General features: G+C 47.3%; 1 protein-coding gene across 2 annotated transcripts in view; it reads left to right on the top strand.

Moving 5' to 3' along the window:
• The window catches only part of shroom2a (shroom family member 2a), a 112,578-nt gene that overhangs the window by 49,425 nt on the left and 39,426 nt on the right, over window positions 1–23,727 (top strand). For both annotated transcript variants that reach the window (XM_031838118.1, XM_020472802.2), the window contains exons 5-6: window positions 552–3,315; window positions 17,120–17,202. In XM_031838118.1, the coding sequence (XP_031693978.1) occupies window positions 552–3,315; window positions 17,120–17,202 (2,847 nt within the window). The remainder of the gene's footprint in view (window positions 1–551; window positions 3,316–17,119; window positions 17,203–23,727) is intronic.

Here is a 23,727-nt window from a genome sequence, read left to right as displayed (position 1 = left end):
GACAATGGACCTCTACTAGCATGTCCCCCCAAGTACTGTGTTAGACTATAGCATTATTTGGGACAATGGACCTCTACTAGCATGTCCCCCTCCCCCAAGTACTGTGTTAGACTATAGCATTATGTAGGACAATGGACCTCTACGAGCATGTCCCCCCAAGTACTGTGTTAGACTATAGCATTATATAGGACAATGGACCTCTACTAGCATGTCTCCCCCCAAGTACTGTGTTAGACTACAGCATTATGTAGGACAATGGGCCTCTACTAGCATGTCTCCCCCCAAGTACTGTGTTAGACTACAGCATTATGTAGGACAATGGGCCTCTACTAGCATGTCCCCCCCCAAGTACTGTGTTAGACTATAGCATTATGTAGGACAATGGGCCTCTACTAGCATGTCCCCCCAAGTACTGTGTTAGACTATAGCATTATGTAGGACAATGGGCCTCTACTAGCATGTCCCCCCATGTACTGTGTTAGACTACAGCATTATGTAGGACAATGCATTATGTATCTCGAACAGCCCTCTTCCACCTCTGTCCTCCCCAGCTTCTCCTCTACCAACCTCTCCTCGTCTGGCTGGGACCAGAACCAGACTAACCTACGGCGAGTATCAGACCAGTTCAGCTCTCTGGGCAGCATGGACAGTCTAGACGTCTCTCACCACTCCTACCCCCCTGGACACCAGTCCCCAGGACGCTTCTCCCCGGTCAAGTCCAACACCAGCACGGAGCACCTGGGAGGAGGCAAGAGGGACTCAGCATACAGCTCCTTTTCCACCAACTCTGGTACCCCAGACTACACCCTCTCCAAGACACCAGACCACACCCTCCCTAAGACACCAGACCACACCCTCCCTAAGACACCAGACCACACCCTCCCTAAGACACCAGACCACACCCTCCCTAAGACACCAGACCACACCCTCCCTAAGACACCAGACTACACCATCCCTAAGACACCAGACTACACCCTCCCTAAGACACCAGGCCACACCCTCCCTAAGACACCAGGCTACACCCTCCCTAAGACACCAGGCTACACCCTCCCTAAGACACCAGACTACACCCTCCCTAAGAGCAATGCTGCCTCCACAGAGAACATGCTGTATGAGGTGAGCCAGTGGGAGTCAGGAGGCCTGCCCAGTAACGGCAGCCTGAGTAGTGAGGGGGTCAGGCAGGACGAGAGGCCAGGGTATCTGCAACTGGCTGGGGGACATGGGGCCAACATGGGCCGGGACAGCCCCAGGACAGCGGAGCAGTCAGGGTCAAGTTCTTCCCACTCCTCCAGCTCTGCTAGGGCTAGCTGCGGTCCCGTCTGGCACGTTCCTGACAAGAAGAAGACCTCCGATCCCTCTCCTCCTCCCCCACCGCCCGTACGCAGTGACAGTTTTGCTGCTACGAAGTCCAATGAGAATGTTCTGGTTATAGCCTGTCCAGAGGGACCCGGAGCTCACACCCAGCCCAAGGCCCATGGTAAAGGAATGGATAACTCTGACTCACAATGCACCAATGACTCTCGGCGTAGCCATCACAACTTACCCTCCAAGAACAACATGGCCCCTCCTTACATTTCACCAAAGAACTGTCATCCCAACCAGGTGAACTGTAACAAGCTTTGCTCCCTGTCCAGTAGTGATGTCAGGCTGGGCCAGCTCCCCCCTACCTACGTGCCCTGCCACCAGAGACAGTACAGTAATGAGAGCTCTCTCTACTCTCACCCCAGGACTTGGTCTGTCCCCAAACAGCAGAACGTCAGCAGCTGCTACAGCAGCATGCAGGAGTTTCCCACCAACTACAATGCCCAGAACACCCAGCTCTATAGCCAGACCCCAGACAGCACTGGAGACAGCCGGTACTACTGTGTGACGGCCAGACAGCCTGGTCAACCGGTCACCCAGGCCCTGCTGGTCAAGACTGATGAAAGGAGGGGTGGAGGGGGTAGAGAGGAGGGTGTGGAGGGTGGCGGTGAAATGAGGAGTGCAGTGAGCATCGTACAGGGTGGAGGAGATAAGAAGTCACTCACTCCCCTGGGGTCAGGGGTTACCAAGGCTAAGTACCAGCCACCTCCACCCCTCAACAACGACAGTAAGGGATACAGCAGACAGGATGACGGCTCCCGCCACAAACAGCCAGCTACCGTTTGTCCCTCTGCTGTACTGGAGTCCTCTACAGGCCAGCCCAGCCTGAAGAGGAACAACAGTCAGACTGCAGAGCCCCACTGTATGAGTTACCCCCCGAGAAGACAGTCTCTACAACCTCTTCAGCAGGACACCATACACCGTCAAGAGATGCTGCCAGACAGTCAGATCTGCCCTCAGACCACCAGCGGCCTCAGCAACTCAGGCCTCGTACCCAGAGACTGTTCCAGTGTGGAGACTGTAGATCTCTTCAGTAACCAGTGCACCAGGACTGACCGGTTCGCCACCACCCTGAGGAATGAGATCCAGATGAGACGTGCCCAGCTGCAGAAGAGTAAGAGCGCTGCCTCCCTGAGTGGACCCTGTGAGGTGGAGGAGAACCATGAGGTGCCAGAGGTCTGGAGGCCCAAAGACACCACCTCTTCTTCAGATGGCTCCTTCACCTCCACCTATAAGGACCATCTGAAGGAGGCGCAGGCCCGCGTGCTGAAGGCCACCTCCTTTAGAAGGAGAGACCTGGAGCCTGTCCTTCTGGAGCACCCTGTGGCGGAGGCAGGGTCCCTGCCGGACTACTCCTCTTCTGGTCTGGGGAGGAGCGACAACTCTAACCCCCTGTCCAGCCTCTCTGAGGGCCTCCCAGCCAGGTCTGGCTCTGCCCAGAGTCAGGTGACCCGTATCGGAAGCAGGAAGCGTTTCACCACGGAGAAGAAGGTCCGATGTTTCTCTGAGCCAGACAAAATCAATGAGGTGGGGGTGGAGGAGGAGCTGACCCCCCCTGAGGCTGCAGACTCCTTGCTGAACCGACGCTCCACCCCCAGACCTGCCTTCACCAGACCCCTCCCTAAAACTGCCCTGCCAGGCCCTGTAGAGGACTGTGGAGAGGGCAAAGAGATAGCCAGGGGTGATTGTGACATGTCCAGCGGCAGGAAGGAACAGAGAGAGTGTCAGGGACAGGACCACAGACAGCAGGCCCTTCTGGAGCTGCAGAGACTGGGGACCTTTGCTGAGTACGAGACCACCTGGAACACCCAGAAGAAAGCAGCTGAGACCAGAGGCTCAGGACGCTCCCACTCTGCTGATAACATCCTGGATCCTGGAAGAGATGACAGGACCAAACCAGCCCCAGTCCACGAGAGGTCCCGATCCTCACCCTCCGCTGACTTCTATGACAAGGTGAGATACTGGCATCCTATTCTCAACCTCCGCTGACTTCTATGACAAGGTGAGATACTGGCATCCTATCTTTGTTGTAGTGCACTACAAGGGCCCATGGGTCTCAACTGAGTCACTGTCAAACTCATTGTCGGTTCAAATGTTCCTGCGTGTAATGACTTTACTCTCAGTACAGCATCTCTATGGGGAGTAGCTCTCTGCTCCACTGAAGAACTTACGATCACGCCTGACAAGGCCTCGCTGGAAGCTCTAGGTGATAACGCTGAGGCTCAGATTCATTCCTTAGATTTCGCACTGATTCGCACTGTTATAAAACCCATTTGGAACGTGTCAAGAAAAGGATGAGTATGTAACATCTTAGGCTAGGTTGAGGAGTGACGTCTTACCCAGAACCTAAAACGGCTGCCATTGTGCGCCATCGTGCATAAATGTATTTTGTCCCCCCACACTAAACGCGATCACAACACGCAGGTTAAAATATCAAAACAAACTCTGAACCAATTACATTAATTTGGGGACAGGTCGAAAAGCATTAAACATTTATGGCAATTTTCCTAGCTAGCTTGCACTTGCTAACTAATTTGTCCTATTTAGCTAGCTTTCTGTTGCTAGCTAATTTGTCCTGGGATATAAACATTGAGTTGTTATTTTACCTGAAATGCACAAGGTCCTCTACTCCGACAATTAAGCCACACATAAAACAGTCAACCAAATAATTTCTAGTCATCTCTCCTCCTTCCAGGCTTTTTCTTCTCTGGACTTTATATTGCGATTGGCAACTTACATAAATTAGATGCATTACCACCACCTACATAATTCTTCTTTCAGTCACCCACGTGGGTATAACCAATGAGGAGATGGCACGTGGGTACCTGCTTCTATAAACCAATGAGGAGATGGGAGAGCCAGGACTTGCAGCGCGATCTGCGCCACATATAGAACTGACTTCTATTTTAGCGCCTGGCAACGCAGACACTCGTTCGCGAGCAGTGTGGGTGCAATAATTGAATAATATCGATTTCTACATTTATTTTGTGACGTGAGTGGTGTAGTCAAGGTATAAGGCTAGGTTGAGGAGTGACCCCTTAGGCTAGGTTGAGGAGTGACACTGGTGCATTGGTAGAGTGTAGGAATGATGGTTGAAGACAAGGTTTCTAGTTCTGGTTATTTATTAACCAACTAAAAGTTCAGAGCACATGGGGTGGGTAGGATGAAGATATATAATGACTTGTAAGGCTGATAAGGTTGTGTGTGTTCTGGAACATTCCTGGCTGGCCATAACTAATAGCAGGAGTATTTGCAGTAGCCTATATTATGGAGCGAGACAACAATACTATGATAGGAGGATGATGTCATGCTGCAGGACCTGCTGCAGTAAGCCAGGGCATTCATCAAACTGAGTCATGGCTCCTGCTCCAGAGTCTATACATCCATACTACTAGTAGTCATGGCTCCAGCTCCAGAGTCTATACATCCATACTAGTAGTAGCAATGGTTCCAGAGTCTATACATCCATACTACTGGTAGTCATTGCTCCTGCTCCAGAGTCTATACATCCATACTACTGGTAGTCATGGCTCCAGCTCCAGAGTCTACACATCCATACTAGTGGTAGTCATGGCTCGAGTCTACACATCCATACTAGTAGTAGTCATGGCTCCAGTCTACACATCCATACTAGTAGTAGTCATGGCTCCAGTCTACACATCCATACTAGTAGTAGTCATGGCTCCAGAGTCTATACATCCATACTAGTAGTAGTCACGGCTCCAGTCTACACATCCATACTAGTTGTAGTCATGGTTCCAGAGTCTATACATCCATACTAGTAGTAGTCATGGCTCCTGCTCCAGAGTCTATACATCCATACTAGTAGTCATGGCTCCTGCTCCTGAATCTATACATCCATACTAGTAGTAGTCATGGCTCCTGCTCTTGAATCTATACATCCATACTAGTAGTAGTCATGGCTCCTGCTCCTGAATCTATACATCCATACTAGTAGTAGTCATGGCTCCTGCTCCTGAATCTATACATCCATACCAGTAGTAGTCATGGCTCCAGAGTCTATACATCCATACTAGTAGTAGTCATGGCTCCTGCTCCTGAATCTATACATCCATACTAGTAGTAGTCATGGCTCCAGAGTCTATACATCCATACTAGTAGTAGTCATGGCTCCAGAGTCTATACATCCATACTAGTAGTAGTCATGGCTCCTGCTCCAGAGTCTATACATCCATACTAGTAGTAGTCATGGCTCCAGTCTACACACCCATACTAGTAGTAGTCATGGCTCCTGCTCCAGAGTCTATACATCCATACTAGTAGTAGTCATGTCTCCTGCTCCAGAGTCTATACATCCATACTAGTAGTAGTCATGGCTCCTGCTCCTGAATCTATACATCCATACTAGTAGTAGTCATGTCTCCTGCTCCAGAGTCTATACATCCATACTAGTAGTAGTCATGGCTCCAGTCTACACACCCATACTAGTAGTAGTTATGGCTCCAGTCTACACACCCATACTAGTAGTAGTCATGGTTTCAGAGTCTATACATTTTTCCTTGACAAAAGCGGCCTTTTAAACATTCTAGTAGAGGCAGTTAAATAGTTAACACACACATGGACACAGCGGTCTAAGGCATTGCATCTCAGTGCAAGAGGCGTCACTACAGTCCCTGGTTCGAATCCATGCTGTTTCACATCTGGCAGTGATTGGGAGTCCCAGTGGGCAACACACAGTTCGCCCAGCGTCGTCCGGGCAATCATTGTAAATAAGAATTTATTCTTAACTGACTTGTATAGTTAAATTAAGGTAACACACACACACCACACTGACCCAAAAAGTTATTTTGTTGGCATTTACGTATGTCCCCATTACCAGTGAAACATAATCAAAACCTATTTCTTTCACTTACTTGCTGTGCTGTTTCGTTGTTCATTTGTTCAGTCGTTTCATTCTCAACCAGGATTTCTATGGAACGCTGTTTGGGTCTTTGTGTGTCAAAGATACACATCAAATAACACTTGCATAGACACTGGAGCCAAAACAACAACATAATTTGTTTCAGTAGCTAGCTAACTATAAAGCTAGGTGTCATCTAAAATAACCCTCATTTATAAGACCGTTTTCATTTGATTCATGGTGGTCGGACCCATCTATATGAAGCTAGCCGCAATAAGAATTAGCCGCAATAGTGGACTTTGCGGTTAGCCTTCAAAATAAAAGTATGGCATAATTCTGCTATTTGTATTAATTTGCATCACTGTCAATGACATACTGTTATTTTGAAGGCAAACCACACGTGGTATTGTAAACCCATCATTCGTGGCCGGTGTTTGCTTGTTTGCAGACTTTTTTGTACAGCTTTGGCAGTGCTACTGTATCTTTTTGACACACAAAGACCCAAACGGCGTTCCATAGTATGTATGTCGTGAAGCTGATCGCAGTGGCGCTATAACTGGAACTCTGGTAGGGCAACATCTGAAAAATGGCACACTCTGGTAGTGTGTACTGGTGCTCGACCAGTCGCCGCACGCCATCAACACCCACGAAAGAGAACGGTTGATTGTCAAGAGCAATGAATTCCATTATCTTGGCTTTAATGGATTTCGCCTTTTGAGTTGTCTTGCTGAAATATTCTTACTCTTTCAAATGCCTGCTCGACTTTTTGCTTTGACATCGGTTTTTAACATCGGCGTTAAACTAGACATTGGGCCGATACAGATGTTGGCATTTTTAGCTAATATCGTCTGATTCTGTTCACCGATATCGTGCATCCCTAGTAGTAACCACAAAAGTGTTAAACAAATCCAAATATATTTTAGTTTCTTCAAAGTAGCCACCCTTTTCCTTTGCCAGCTTTGTACACTCTTGGCATTCTCTCAACCAACTTTCCCACATATGCTGAGCACTTGTCGGCTGCTTTTCATTCACTCTGCGCTCCAAACATTCTCAATTGGGTTGAGGTCGGGTGATTGTGGAGGCCAGGTCATCTGCTGCATCACTCTCCTTGGTCAAATAGCCCTTACACAGCCGAGTGGGAATGGTGTATCGCTGCAGAATCACACATTTGAACTCAGACCAAAGGATAGATTTCCACTTGTCTAATTGCTCGTGTTTCTTGGCCCAAGCAAGTCTCTTCTTCTTATCGGTGTCTTTTAGTAGTGGTATCTTTGCAGCAAATGGACCATAAAGGCCTGATTCATGCAGTCTCCTCTGAACAGTTGATGTTGAGATATCTGTTACTTGAACTCAGTGAAGCATTTATTTGGGCTGCAATCTGAGGTGCAGTTAACTCTAATGAACTTATCCTCTTTAGCAGAGATGACTCTGGGTCTTCCTTTCCTGTGGCGGTTCTCATGAGAGCCAGTTTCATCATAGCGCTTGATGGTTTTTGCGACGGCACTTGAAGAAACTTAAAAAATTCTAGATATGTCCACATTTACTGACCTACATGCCTTAAAGTAATGATGAAATGTAGTTTCGCTTTGCTTATTTGAGCTGTTCTTGCCATAATATGGACTTGGTCTTTTACCAAATAGGGCTATCTTCTGTATACTTGTCACAACAGAACTGATTGGCTCAAACACATACATTCTTCTGTATACTTGTCACAACAGAACTGATTGGCTCAAACACATACATTCTTCTGTATACTTGTCACAACAGAACTGATTGGCTCAAACACATACATTCTTCTGTATACTTGTCACAACAGAACTGATTGGCTCAAACACATACATTCTTCTGTATACTTGTCACAACAGAACTGATTGGCTCAAACCCATACATTCTTCTGTATACTTGTCACAACAGAACTGATTGGCTCAAACACATACATTTTTCTGTATACTTGTCACAACAGAACTGATTGGCTCAAACACATACATTCTTCTGTATACCACCGCTTTATTTTCATCTATCCTCTGCAGGTCAGTTAAGAACAAATTCTTATTTACAATGACGGCCTACCAAAAGTCAAAAGGCCTCCTGCGGGGCCTGGGATTAAAAATATAGGACAAAACACACATCACTACAAGAGAGAGACCACAACACTACATAAAGAGAGACCTAAGACAACAACACAGCATGGCAGCAACACATGACAACAACATGGTAGCAACACAACATGGAGCAGCACAAAACAGGGTACAAACATTATTGAGCACAGACAACAGCACAAAGGGCAAGGAGGTAGAGACAACAATACATCACGCGAAGCAGCCACAACTGTCAGCGAGTGTCCATGATTGAGTCTTTGAATGAAGAGATTGAGATAAAACCTGCAGTTTGAGTGTTTGTTGCAGCTCGTTCCAGTCGCTTGCTATAGCAAGCTGAAAAGACAAGCGACTCAGGGGTGTGTGTACTTTGGGGACCTTTAACAGAATGTGACTGGCAGAACAGGTGTTGTATGCGGAGGATGAAGGCTGCAGTAGATATCTCAGATAAGGGGGAGGGAGGCCTAAGACGGTTTCATAAATAAGCATCAACCAGTGGGTCTTGCGATGGGTATACAGAGATGACCAGTTTACAGAAGAGTATAGAGTGCACTGATGTGTCCTATAAGGAGCATTGGTGGCAAATCTTATGGCCGAATGGTAAAGAACATCTAGCTGCTCGAGAGCACCCTTACCTGCCGATCTATAAATTACGTTTCTGTAATCTAACATGGGTAGGATGGTCATCTGAATCAGGGTTAGTTTGGCAGCTGGGGGTGAAAGAGGAGCAATTACTATAGAGGAAACCAAGTCTAGATTTAACTTTAGCCAGCAACTTTTGATATGTGCTGATTTGAAAAACAGTGAAACCATCTAGCCATACTCCCAAGTACTTGTGTGAAGTGACTAAATCAAGCTCTAAACCCTCAGAGGTAGTAATCACACCTGTGGGGAGAAGGGGATTCTTCTTATCAAACCACATGACCTTTGTTTTAGAGGTGTTCAGAACAGGGTTAAAGGCAGAGAAAGCTTGTTGGACACTAAAGCTTTGTTGTAGCGCGTTTAATACTAAATCCAGGGAGGGGTTGAGTTTAAGACTGCATATGAATGGATGAGAGAGTGGATGAGAGAGCTTCCTACTATCTGAGCTATGTTGTTGATGTAAATTGAGAAGAGCGTGGGGCCTAGGATTGAGCCTTGGGGTACACCCTTGGTGACAGGCAGTGGCTGAGATAGCAGATGTTCTGACTTTATGCCCTGCATTCTTGAGAGCGGTAGTTAGCAAACCAGGCCAAAGACCCATCAGAGACACCAATACTCCTTAACCGACCCACAAGAATGGAATGGTCTACCATATCGAGAGACACCAATACTCCTTAACGGGCCCACAAGAATGGAATGGTGTACCATATTGAAAGCTTTGGCCAAGTCAATTAAAATAGCAGCACAACATTGCTTAGTATCAAGGGCAATGGTGACATCATTGAGGACCTTTAAGGTTGTAGTGACATATCCATAACCTGAGCAGAAACCAGATTGCATACCAGAGAGAATACTATAGACATCAAGAATGCCAGTCAGTTGATTATTGACAAGTTTTTCCAACACTTTTGATAAACAGGGCTGAATAGAAATAGGCCTATAACAGTTAGGATCAGCTTGATCTCCCCCTTTTAAAGAAAGGACGAATCGTGGCTGCCTTCCAAGCAGTAGGAACCTCCTCAGAGAGGAGAGTCAGGTTAAAAAGGTCAGAGAAAGGCTTGGCGATTTATAGGGGTAGCAACCTTAAAGAAGAAAGTGTCTAAACCATCTGACCCAGATGTTTTTTGGGGTCAAGTTTAAGGAGCCCCTTTAGCACCTTGGAGTAAGGGACGCCCTGCAGGGAGAAACTTTGTAGCAGGGCTAGGGAGGAGCATTGGGGCTAGACTCATTAGAAGGCGTGGGAGATGAGGAAATGTTGGACGGGCAAGGAGGCGTGGCTGAGTCAAATAGGAATGCTAACCATGTGTATGTGACAAATAAAATTAGATTTGAATCCTGACTTAATGAAGTGGTGATTTAAAGAGCTCAGCCATGTGCTTCTTCTTATTAACAACCACATCAACTTTTAAGGGACATGCACAGCTGTGAGGAGGAGGGTTAATTCTCCAGGTCTTTAACCGTTTTCTAGAACTTCTTGGGGTTAGACCCACAGAGAGAGATCTGCTACTTAAAGTAACTAACTTTGGCCTTCCGGATAGCCTGAGTGATAAACAGGGCAAAATAGAAATAGGCCTATAACAGTTAGGATCAGCTTGATCTCCCCTTTAAATAAAGGATAAACTGTGGCTGCCTTCCACAGAAACCTTAAAGATGAAAGGGTCTAAACCATCTGACTAACTAACTTGGCCTTCCGGATAGCTGGAGTACACTTATTTCTCTTTTGCTTGTTCGAGAGCCAGTCAGCCTGAGTGTGTGTGCCGAGCCTTTTGCCAAATGCACTTTTTGAGGTGGAGTAACTCTCCAAGCGTCTTTGACAGAGGGGATCAAGCTGATTCTAAACCATTTTACAGAGGCTAGATCTTGAAGGAAGGCTTGCTCATTAATTTTTTTTTAGCAAGCGTCTTTGACAAATCAGGACAGGTCGTTTCACTGAGCAGCCATTAAGAACACAGGCTGTAAAATAGTGATCTCTAAGGTCATTACAGAAAACACCAGCCTGATACCGATCAGGATTATTTGTGAGGTTGAGGAGGAGTGAGGAGAGTATACCTTGTGGGATTGGTAATAATCTGAGAAAGATTTAGGGAGTCCAATTGCTTTAGGACTTGGTCAGGTGGTTTAAACATGTCCCAGTTTAGGTCACCAAGCAGGACAAATTCAGACTTAGTGTAAGGGGCCAGGAGAGAGCTTAGGGAAGGTAGGGTACAGGCCGGTGCTGATGGAGGACGATAGCTCCTAGAAACAGTCAACAAAGAGCTATTTGAAAGTGTAATGCTTAAAACCAGCAAATCAAATTGTTTGGGGAACGACTTGGTGGAGACAACTGAGCACTGAAGGTGATCCTTGGTAAAGATTGCCACTCCCACACCTTTGGAAGAACTGTCTTGCCCAAAAAGTTTATAACCTTTCTGGTTATAACCTTTTAACATCAGTATTCAAAACACTATTTCTTAACCACGTCTCAGTAATGACCAACACATCTGGATTGGAGCTGTGAACTCACACTTTCAATTGGTACATTTTAGGTAATAAGCTTCTGGTGTTAAAGTGCAGAAAACCCAGGCTTTTATGAGAGCAGAAATCAGTGAAGCAGATATCAGAGCACAAATCAGAATTGGAGCTAGCAACAGTACATTCACATTTCCAGATATCATCAACAGTATTACAATCAGGGCACGGCAGAGGACAAGGAGAGCTCTGCAGTGCTGATTTATGACATCTGAATGTGCATCAGATGGCAACAAGATCATATTATACAGCAATTTCATCAGGTAACATGAATACAAAGCCAGCGAGAGGTGGTTAGATTAGGATGGGAGGCCAAAACTCAGTGTAACCAATAGAGAGTCAGAATCCCGAGTGTGGGAACAAACAGACTGTCCCACAGATGGGGAAACAAGAAAGTTCATAGTCAACAAAGCATGCAGGAGTCATGAGGCAAATAGCAAAATGCACAAGATAAAAATACACAACTGTTCAGAATCACCCCTACCTTGTCACAACACAACTGATTGTCTTAAACACATTAACACATCTTAAACACATTAAGAAGGAAAGAATTGCAACTATTTAACTTTTAAGAAGGCACACCTGTTAATTGAAATACATTCCAGGTGACTACCTCCTATGGCCGATTGAGAGAATGCCAAGAGTGTGTAAAGCTGTCAAGGCAAAGGGTTTTGAAGACTTTGAAGAATCTCAAATATAAAATACACTGCTCAAAAAAATAAAGGGAACACTTAAACAACACAATGTAACTCCAAGTCAATCACACTTCTGTGAAATCAAACTGTCCACTTAGGAAGCAACACTGATTGACAATACATTTCACATGCTGTTGTGCAAATGGAATAGACAACAGGTGGAAATTATAGGCAATTAGCAAGACACCCCCAATAAAGGAGTGGTTCTGCAGGTGGTACCACAGACCACTTCTCAGTTCCTATGCTTCCTGGCAGATGTTTTGGTCACTTTTGAATGCTGGCGGTGCTTTCACTCTAGTGGTAGCATGAGACGGAGTCTACAACCCACACAAGTGGCTCAGGTAGTGCAGCTCATCCAGGATGGCACATCAATGCGAGCTGTGGCAAGAAGGTTTGCTGTGTCTGTCAGCGTAGTGTCCAGAGCATGGAGGCGCTACCAGGAGACAGGCCAGTACATCAGGAGATGTGGAGGAGGCCGTAGGAGGGCAACAACCCAGCAGCAGGACCGCTACCTCCGCCGTTGTGCAAGGAGGAGCAGGAGGAGCACTGCCAGAGCCCTGCAAAATGACCTCCAGCAGGCCACAAGTGTGCATGTGTCTGCTCAAACGGTCAGAAACAGACTCCATGAGGGTGGTATGAGGGCCAGACGTCCACAGGTGGGGGTTGTGCTTACAGCCCAACACCGTGCAGGACGTTTGGCATTTGCCAGAGAACACCAAGATTGTCAAATTTGCCACTGGCGCCCTGTGCTCTTCACAAATGAAAGCAGGTTCACACTGAGCACGTCACAGACGTGACAGAGTCTGGAGACGCCGTGGAGAACGTTCTGCTGCCTACAACATCCTCCAGCATGACTGGTTTGGCGGTGGGTCAGTCATGGTGTGGGGTGGCATTTCTTTGGGGGGCCGCACTGCCCTCCATGTGCTCGCCAGAGGTAGCCTGACTGCCATTAGGTACCGAGATGAGATCCTCAGACCCCTTGTGAGACCATATGCTGGTGCGGTTGGCCCTGGGTTCCTCCTAATACAAGACAATGCTAGACCTCATGTGGCTGGAGTGTGTCCGCAGTTCCTGCAAGAGGAAGGCATTGATGCTATGGACCGCCCATTCCCCAGACCTGAATCCAATTTAGCACATCTGGGACATCATGTCTCGCTCCATCTACCAACGCCACGTTGCACAACAGACTGTCCAGGAGTGGCGGATGCTTTAGTCCAGGTCTGGGAGGAGATCCCTCAGGAGACCATCCGCTACCTCATCAGGAGCATGCCCAGGCGTTGTAGGGAGGTCATACAGGCACATGGAGGCCACACACACTACTGAGCCTCATTTCGACATGTTTTAAGGACATTACATCAAAGTTGGATCAGCCTGTAGTGTGGTTTTCCACTTTAATCCAGACCTCCATGGGTTGATACATTTGATTTCCATTGATAATTTGTGTGTGATTTTTGTTGTCAGCACATTCAACTATGTAAAGAAAAAAGTATTTAATAAGAATATTTCATTCATTCAGATCTAGGATGTGTTATTTTAGTGTTCCCTTTATTTCTTTGAGCAGTGTATTTTTGGATTTGTTTAACACTTTTTTTGGTTACTCCATGATTCTGTATGTGTTCCATATAGTTTTGATGTCCTCACTATTATTCTACAATGTACAGCTGGGACAGGAGAGGGTCTCTTGGTGTAGTCCACAGTGTGCTGGGACAGGTCCCAGTGTAGTCCACAGTGTGCTGGGACAGGTGCCAGTGTAGTCCACAGTGTGCTGGGACAGGTCCCAGTGTAGTCCACAGTGTGCTGGGACAGGTCCCAGTGTAGGCCACAGTGTGCTGGGACAGGTGCCAGTCTAGGCCACAGTGTGCTGGGACAGGTCCCAGTGTAGTCCACAGTGTGCTGGGACAGGTCCCAGTGTAGGCCACATTGTGCTGGGACAGGTGCCAGTGTAGTCCACAGTGAGCTGGGACAGGAGAGGGTCTCCTGGTGTAGTCCACAGTGTGCTGGGACAGGATAGGGTATCCTGGTGTAGTCCACAGTGTGTTGGGACAGGTCCCAGTGTAGTCCACAGTGTGTTGGGACAGGTCCCAGTGTAGTCCACAGTGTGTTGGGACAGGTCCCAGTGTAGTCCACAGTGAGCTGGGAAAGGTCCCAGTGTAGTCCACAGTGTGCTGGGACAGGAGAGGGTCTCCCAGTGTAGTCACTGATGTGATCATCCTGTCTGGGTTGGCGCCCCCCCCCCCCCCTTGGGTTGTGCCGTGGCGGATATCTTTGTGGGCTATACTCAGCCTTGTCTCAGGATGGTAAGTTGGTGGTTGAAGATATCCCTCTAGTGGTGTGGGGGCTGTGCTTTGGCAAAGTGCGTGGGGTTATATCCTTCCTGTTTGGCCCTGTCCGGGGGTGTCCTCGGATGGGGCCACAGTGTCTCCTGGCCCCTCCTGTCTCAGCCTCCAGTATTTATGCTGCAGTAGTTTATGTGTCAAAATCAAATCCAATCAAATGTATTTATATAGCCCTTCGTACATCAGCTGATATCTCAAAGTGCTGTACAGAAACCCAGCCTAAAACCCCAAACAGCAAGCAATGCAGGTGTAGAAGTACGGTGGCTAGGAAAAACTCCCTAGAAAGGCCAAAACCTAGGAAGAAACCTAGAGAGGAACCAGGCTATGTGGGGTGGCCAGTCCTCTTCTGGCTTTGCCGGGTGGAGATTATAACAGAACATGGCCTAGATGTTCAAATGTTCATAAATGACCAGCATGGTCGAATAATAATAATAAGGCAGAACAGTTGAAACTGGAGCAGCAGCACGGCCAGGTGGACTGGGGACAGCAAGGAGTCATCATGTCAGGTAGTCCTGGGGCATGGTCCTAGGGCTCAGGTCCTCCGAGAGAGAGAAAGAAAGAGAGAATTAGAGAAAGCACACTTAAATTCACACAGGACACCGAATAGGACAGGAGAAGTACTCCAGATATAACAAACTGACCCTAGCCCCCCGACACATAAACTACTGCAGCATAAATACTGGAGGCTGAGACAGGAGGGGTCAGGAGACTGTCGGGGGGCTAGGGTCAGTTTGTTATATCTGGAGTACTTCTCCTGTCCCTGTGGTTGGCGTCCTGCAGCTGTAGCCGAACACGCCGGGGAGGGGGTACTGTCACTTATGCTCTCTCTCCGGTGCTCTAGGTCGCCATGCTCCCACGCCTCAGCTGGATTGACAGGTTCCCGCGCCTTAGCAGAGTTGTCCGCTCCTGATCCCCAGGATCGTCGTCTTGGTCGGTGTCCTACGGCCGGGGAGGGGGTACTGTCACGTTGTGCTCCCGCTCCCTCTCCTCACCAGGCTGCTCGTTATGGCGCATACCTGTCACCATCGTTACGCGCATCTGCACATTTTGACACTCACCTGGACAACCTCCTTGTTGTCTGCCCTATATATGCCCTATATATGTCCCTCCCTTTGGTTCCTTCCCCAGACGTCATTGTTTATGTTTCTTGTCTGTGCGTATTTCTTGTTTTGTTCATTAAATTATGCACTCCCTGAACTTGCTTCCCGACTCTCAGCGCACATCATTATAAGAACAATATTGGCAGGCCAGGTATATATCCAATATGCTGTGATAATGTATTAGACCTAGTGCACAAACCCCATTCCTACAGAACCGTTTTTATTAGGTTCATGTGCAAAAATATATATATTCTCGGCTTGCTGTGAAAGTGATCTTGACTCAGAAAAGTTTATTTGGATGGTGTATCAATATACCCTGTCATTACAAAGTGTAATTAAAACTTCACCATGCTCAAAGGGATATTCATCTGTTTTTTTTTATTTTTACACATCTACCAATCAGGTCTTTGGTCTTTGTAGTTTAATCTGTGCTTGAAATTCACTACTCGATTGAGTGTCCTAACAGATAATTGTATGTGCGGGGTACAGAGATAGGGTAGTCATTCAAAAATTATTGAACACTGAATGAGTCCATGCCAATTATTATGTGACTTGTTAAGCACATTTTTACTCCTGAACTTATTTAGGCTTGCTATAACAAAGGGATTGAATATTTTTTGACTGAAGACATTTCAGCTATTTTTTTCTTCTTAATTTCAAATAAATAATTGACAAAAAATCCACTTTGACATTATGGGGTATTGTGTGTAGGCCAGTGACACATCTCAATTTAATCCATTTTAAATGCAGGCTGTAACACAACAAATGCGCAAAAAGTAAAGGGTAAAGTACTTTCTGAAGGCACTGTATGACCTCATCTTGTTAGGACAAGTTGACTGAGTGAGTAATATGAAAAACAAATATTAATCCAGGTTAACACAAAGACACACCCTCAGATGAGAGAGAACACAAAACCGAAAACCTTCAATAATCTGGTTTTAGAACTGTAGAACCGACTGGATGTTTCACTAACGTACAAGAATTGAAATCTTGTTGTCTGTCTGCCTGTTGCTGCAGTGGTGAGGGTTGCTGTCTGTTGCTGCAGTGGTGAGGGTTGCTGTCTGTTGCTGCAGTGGTGGGGGTTGTTGTCGGTCTGTCTGTTGCTGCAGTGGTGAGGATTGTTGTCTGTCTGTTGCTGCAGTGGTGAGGGTTGCTGTCTGTTGCTGCAGTGGTGAGGGTTGCTGTCTGTTGCTGCAGTGGTGAGGGTTGCTGTCTGTTGCTGCAGTGGTGGGGGTTGTTGTCGGTCTGTCTGTTGCTGCAGTGGTGAGGGTTGCTGTCTGTTGCTGCAGTGGTGAGGTTTGCTGTCTGTTGCTGCAGTGGTGAGGTTTGCTGTCTGTTGCTGCAGTGGTGGGGGTTGTTGTCTGTCTTTCTGCAGTGGTGGGGGTTGTTGTCCTGTCTGTTGCTACAGTGGCGAGGGTTGTAGTCTATGGCTACAGTGGCGAGGGTTGTAGTCTGATGGCGAGGGTTCTAGTCTGATGGATGGTGAGTTTACAACATTTATGTTCTATCTTCCTCTCAGAGCCACGTTCCAGGGAGGAAGTCAGCAGAATATTCCCAACTGGAGAGCCAACCTGCCCAACAGGACAACAACACCACTGCGAGGTGAGCATTTCTCATTAATATCCCTGCAGTTATAGAGTTACACTACATTGCTGTCTGGGGAACTTTGCTCTCAGCGATCCTCCAGGGAGAAATTTCAACGTACGTAATGTAGCATGTAATGTAGCATGTAATGTAGCATGGCTGTAACCCTGCCAGACCAGTGGTACGTAATGTAGCATGTCTGTAACCCTGCCAGACCAGTGGTACGTAATGTAGCATGTAATGGAGCATGGCTGTAACCCTGCCAGACCAGTGGTATGTAATGGAGCATGGCTGTAACCCTGCCAGACCAGTGGTACGTAATGTAGCATGGCTGTAGCCCTGTCAGACCAGTGGTATGTAATGTAGCATGGCTGTAGCCCTGTCAGACCAGTGGTACGTAATGTAGCATGGCTGTAACCCTTCCAGACCAGTGGTACGTAATGTAGCATGGCTGTAACCCTGCCAGACCAGTGGTATGTAATGGAGCATGGCTGTAACCCTGTCAGACCAGTGGTACGTAATGTAGCATGGCTGTAACCCTGTCAGACCAGTGGTACGTAATGTAGCATGGCTGTAACCCTGTCAGACCAGTGGTACGTAATGTAGCATGGCTGTAACCCTGTCAGACCAGTGGTACGTAATGTAGCATGGCTGTAACCTTGTCAGACCAGTGGTACGTAATGTAGCATGGCTGTAACCCTGCCAGACCAGTGGTATGTAATGTAGCATGTAATGGAGCATGGCTGTAGCCCTGTCAGACCAGTGGTACGTAATGTAGCATGGCTGTAACCCTGCCAGACCAGTGGTATGTAATGTAGCATGGCTGTAGCCCTGTCAGACCAGTTTTTATTTTATTTATTTTACCTTTATTTAACCAGGTAGGCAAGTTGAGAACAAGTTCTCATTTACAATTGCGACCTGGCCAAGATAAAGCAAAGCAGTTCGACAGATAAAACGACACAGAGTTACACATGGAGTAAAAACAAACATACAGTCAATAATGCAGTATAAACAAGTCTATATACAATGTGAGCAAATGAGGTGAGAAGGGAGGTAAAGGCAAAAAAAGGCCATGATGGCAAAGTAAATACAATATAGCAAGTAAAATACTGGAATGGTAGTTTTGCAATGGAAGAATGTGCAAAGTAGAAATAAAAAAATAATGGGGTGCAAAGGAGCAAAATAAATAAATAAATAAAAATTAAATACAGTTGGGAAAGAGGTAGTTGTTTGGGCTAAATTATAGGTGGGCTATGTACAGGTGCAGTAATCTGTGAGCTGCTCTGACAGTTGGTGCTTAAAGCTAGTGAGGGAGATAAGTGTTTCCAGTTTCAGAGATTTTTGTAGTTCGTTCCAGTCATTGGCAGCAGAGAACTGGAAGGAGAGGCGGCCAAAGAAAGAATTGGTCTTGGGGGTGACTAGAGAGATATACCTGCTGGAGCGTGTGCTACAGGTGGGAGATGCTATGGTGACCAGCGAGCTGAGATAAGGGGGGACTTTACCTAGCAGGGTCTTGTAGATGACATGGAGCCAGTGGGTTTGGCGACGAGTATGAAGCGAGGGCCAGCCAACGAGAGCGTACAGGTCGCAATGGTGGGTAGTATATGGGGCTTTGGTGATAAAACGGATTGCACTGTGATAGACTGCATCCAATTTGTTGAGTAGGGTATTGGAGGCTATTTTGTAAATGACATCGCCAAAGTCGAGGATTGGTAGGATGGTCAGTTTTACAAGGGTATGTTTGGCAGCATGAGTGAAGGATGCTTTGTTGCGAAATAGGAAGCCAATTCTAGATTTAACTTTGGATTGGAGATGTTTGATATGGGTCTGGAAGGAGAGTTTACAGTCTAACCAGACACCTAAGTATTTGTAGTTGTCCATGTATTCTAAGTCAGAGCCGTCCAGAGTAGTGATGTTGGACAGGCGGGTAGGTGCAGGTAGCGATCGGTTGAAGAGCATGCATTTAGTTTTACTTGTATTTAAGAGCAATTGGAGGCCACGGAAGGAGAGTTGTATGGCATTGAAGCTTGCCTGGAGGGTTGTTAACACAGTGTCCAAAGAAGGGCCGGAAGCATACAGAATGGTGTCGTCTGCGTAGAGGTGGATCAGGGACTCACCAGCAGCAAGAGCGACCTCATTGATGTATACAGAGAAGAGAGTCGGTCCAAGAATTGAACCCTGTGGCACCCCCATAGAGACTGCCAGAGGTCCGGACAGCAGACCCTCCGATTTGACACACTGAACTCTATCAGAGAAGTAGTTGGTGAACCAGGCGAGGCAATCATTTGAGAAACCAAGGCTGTCGAGTCTGCCGATGAGGATATGGTGATTGACAGAGTCGAAAGCCTTGGCCAGATCAATGAATACGGCTGCACAGTAATGTTTCTTATCGATGGCGGTTAAGATATCGTTTAGGACCTTGAGCGTGGCTGAGGTGCACCCATGACCAGCTCTGAAACCAGATTGCATAGCAGAGAAGGTATGGTGAGATTCGAAATGGTCGGTAATCTGTTTGTTGACTTGGCTTTCGAAGACCTTAGAAAGGCACGGTAGGATAGATATAGGTCTGTAGCAGTTTGGGTCAAGAGTGTCCCCCCCTTTGAAGAGGGGGATGACCGCAGCTGCTTTCCAATCTTTGGGAATCTCAGACGACACGAAAGAGAGGTTGAACAGGCTAGTAATAGGGGTGGCAACAATTTCGGCAGATAATTTTAGAAAGAAAGGGTCCAGATTGTCTAGCCCGGCTGATTTGTAGGGGTCCAGATTTTGCAGCTCTTTCAGAACATCAGCTGAATGGATTTGGGAGAAGGAGAAATGGGGAAGGCTTGGGCGAGTTGCTGTTGGGGGTGCAGTGCTGTTGTCCGGGGTAGGAGTAGCCAGGTGGAAAGCATGGCCAGCCGTAGAAAAATGCTTATTGAAATTCTCAATTATGGTGGATTTATCAGTGGTGACAGTGTTTCCTATCTTCAGTGCAGTGGGCAGCTGGGAGGAGGTGTTCTTATTCTCCATGGACTTTACAGTGTCCCAGAACTTTTTTGAGTTAGTGTTGCAGGAAGCAAATTTCTGCTTGAAAAAGCTAGCCTTGGCTTTTCTAACTGCCTGTGTATAATGATTTCTAGCTTCCCTGAACAGCTGCATATCACGGGGGCTGTTCGATGCTAATGCAGAACGCCATAGGATGTTTTTGTGTTGGTTAAGGGCAGTCAGGTCTGGGGAGAACCAAGGGCTATATCTGTTCCTGGTTCTAAATTTCTTGAATGGGGCATGTTTATTTAAGATGGTTAGGAAGGCATTTTTAAAAAATATCCAGGCATCCTCTACTGACGGGATGAGATCAATATCCTTCCAGGATACCCCGGCCAGGTCGATTAGAAAGGCCTGCTCGCAGAAGTGTTTCAGGGAGCGTTTTACAGTGATGAGTGGAGGTCGTTTGACCGCTGACCCATTACGGATGCAGGCAATGAGGCAGTGATCGCTGAGATCTTGGTTGAAGACAGCAGAGGTGTATTTAGAGGGGAAGTTGGTTAGGATGATATCTATGAGGGTGCCCGTGTTTAAGGTTTTGGGGAGGTACCTGGTAGGTTCATTGATTATTTGTGTGAGATTGAGGGCATCAAGTTTAGATTGTAGGATGGCTGGGGTGTTAAGCATGTTCCAGTTTAGGTCGCCTACCAGTGGTACGTAATGTATTATGGCTGTAACCCTGCCAGACCAGTGGTACGTAATGTAGCATGTAATGGAGCATGGCTGTAACCCTGCCAGACCAGTGGTATGTAATGTAGCATGGCTGTAACCCTGCCAGACCAGTGGTACGTAATGTAGCATGGCTGTAACCCTGCCAGACCAGTGGTACGTAATGTAGCATGGCTGTAGCCCTGTCAGACCAGTGGTATGTAATGTAGCATGGCTGTAACCCTGTCAGACCAGTGGTACGTAATGTAGCATGGCTGTAACCCTGTCAGACCAGTGGTATGTAATGTAGCATGTAATGTAGCATGGCTGTAGCCCTGTCAGACCAGTGGTACGTAATGTAGCATGGCTGTAGCCCTGTCAGACCAGTGGTATGTAATGTAGCATGACTGTAACCCTGTCAGACCAGTGGTATGTAATGTAGCATGGCTGTAGCCCTGTCAGACCAGTGGTACGTAATGTAGCATGGCTGTAACCCTGCCAGACCAGTGGTATGTAATGTAGCATGGCTGTCGCCCTGTCAGACCAGTGGTACATAATGTAGCATTGCTGTAACCCTGTCAGACCAGTGGTACGTAATGTAGCATGGCTGTAACCCTGTCAGACCAGTGGTATGTAATGTAGCATGTAATGGAGCATGGCTGTAGCCCTGTCAGACCAGTGGTATGTAATGTAGCATGGCTGTAGCCCTGTCAGACCAGTGGTATGTAATGTATCATGTAATGTAGCATGGCTGTAGCCCTGTCAGACCAGTGGTACGTAATGTAGCATGGCTGTAGCCCTGTCAGACCAGTGGTACGTGATGTAGCATGGCTGTAACCCTGTCAGACCAGTGGTACGTAATGTAGCATGGCTGTAGCCCTGTCAGACCAGTGGTACGTGATGTAGCATGGCTGTAGCCCTGTCAGACCAGTGGTACGTGATGTCGCATGGCTGTAACCCTGTCAGACCGGTGGTACGTAATGTAGCATGTAATGTAGCATGGCTGTCGCCCTGTCAGACCAGTGGTACATAATGTAGCATTGCTGTAACCCTGTCAGACCAGTGGTACGTAATGTAGCATTGCTGTAACCCTGTCAGACCAGTGGTACGTAATGTAGCATGTAATGTAGCATGGCTGTCGCCCTGTCAGACCAGTGGTACGTAGTGTAGCATGTAATGGAGCATGGCTGTAACCCTGCCAGACCAGTGGTACGTGATGTAGCATGGCTGTAACCCTGTCAGACCAGTGGTACGTGATGTAGCATGTCTGTAGCCCTGTCAGACCAGTGGTACGTAATGTAGCATGGCTGTCGCCCTGTCAGACCAGTGGTACATAATGTAGCATTGCTGTAACCCTGTCAGACCAGTGGTACGTAATGTAGCATTGCTGTAACCCTGTCAGACCAGTGGTACGTAATGTAGCATGGCTGTAGCCCTGTCAGACCAGTGGTACGTGATGTAGCATGTCTGTAGCCCTGTCAGACCAGTGGTACGTAATGTAGCATGGCTGTAACCCTGTCAGACCAGTGGTACGTAATGTAGCATGGCTGTAGCCCTGTCAGACCAGTGGTACGTAATGTAGCATGGCTGTAGCCCTGTCAGACCAGTGGTACGTAATGTAGCATGGCTGTAGCCCTGTCAGACCTGTGGTACGTAATCTAGCATGGCTGTAGCCCTGTCAGACCAGTGGTATGTAATGTAGCATGGCTGTAACCCTGCCAGACCGGTGGTACGTAATGTAGCATGTAATGTAGCATGGCTGTCGCCCTGTCAGACCAGTGGTACATAATGTAGCATTGCTGTAACCCTGTCAGACCAGTGGTACGTAATGTAGCATTGCTGTAACCCTGTCAGACCAGTGGTACGTAATGTAGCATGTAATGTAGCATGGCTGTCGCCCTGTCAGACCAGTGGTACATAATGTAGCATTGCTGTAACCCTGTCAGACCAGTGGTACGTAATGTAGCATTGCTGTAACCCTGTCAGACCAGTGGTACGTAATGTAGCATGTAATGTAGCATGGCTGTCGCCCTGTCAGACCAGTGGTACGTAATGTAGCATGTAATGGAGCATGGCTGTAACCCTGCCAGACCAGTGGTACGTGATGTAGCATGACTGTAACCCTGTCAGACCAGTGGTATGTAATGTAGCATGGCTGTAACCCTGTCAGACCAGTGGTACGTAATGTAGCATGGCTGTAGCCCTGTCAGACCAGTGGTACGTGATGTAGCATGGCTGTAACCCTGTCAGACCAGTGGTACGTAATGTAGCATGGCTGTAGCCCTGTCAGACCAGTGGTACGTGATGTAGCATGGCTGTAGCCCTGTCAGACCAGTGGTACGTGATGTAGCATGGCTGTAGCCCTGTCAAACCAGTGGTACGTGATGTCGCATTGCTGTAACCCTGTCAGACCGGTGGTACGTAATGTAGCATGTAATGTAGCATGGCTGTCGCCCTGTCAGACCAGTGGTACATAATGTAGCATTGCTGTAACCCTGTCAGACCAGTGGTACGTAATGTAGCATTGCTGTAACCCTGTCAGACCAGTGGTACGTAATGTAGCATGTAATGTAGCATGGCTGTCGCCCTGTCAGACCAGTGGTACGTAATGTAGCATGTAATGGAGCATGGCTGTAACCCTGCCAGACCAGTGGTACGTGATGTAGCATGGCTGTAGCCCTGTCAGACCAGTGGTACGTAATGTAGCATGGCTGTAACCCTGTCAGACCAGTGGTATGTAATGTAGCATGTAATGTAGCATGGCTGTAACCCTGTCAGACCAGTGGTATGTAATGTAGCATGTAATGTAGCATGGCTGTAGCCCTGTCAGACCAGTGGTACGTAATGTAGCATGACTGTAACCCTGTCAGA

This window comes from Oncorhynchus kisutch, linkage group LG13 (assembly GCF_002021735.2).
Source record: "Oncorhynchus kisutch isolate 150728-3 linkage group LG13, Okis_V2, whole genome shotgun sequence".
In the NCBI taxonomy this organism is placed as follows: Eukaryota; Metazoa; Chordata; class Actinopteri; order Salmoniformes; family Salmonidae; genus Oncorhynchus; species Oncorhynchus kisutch.
The sequence above is the reverse complement of the archived record's forward strand: the minus strand, read 5'-3'. Positions and strand labels throughout refer to the sequence as shown.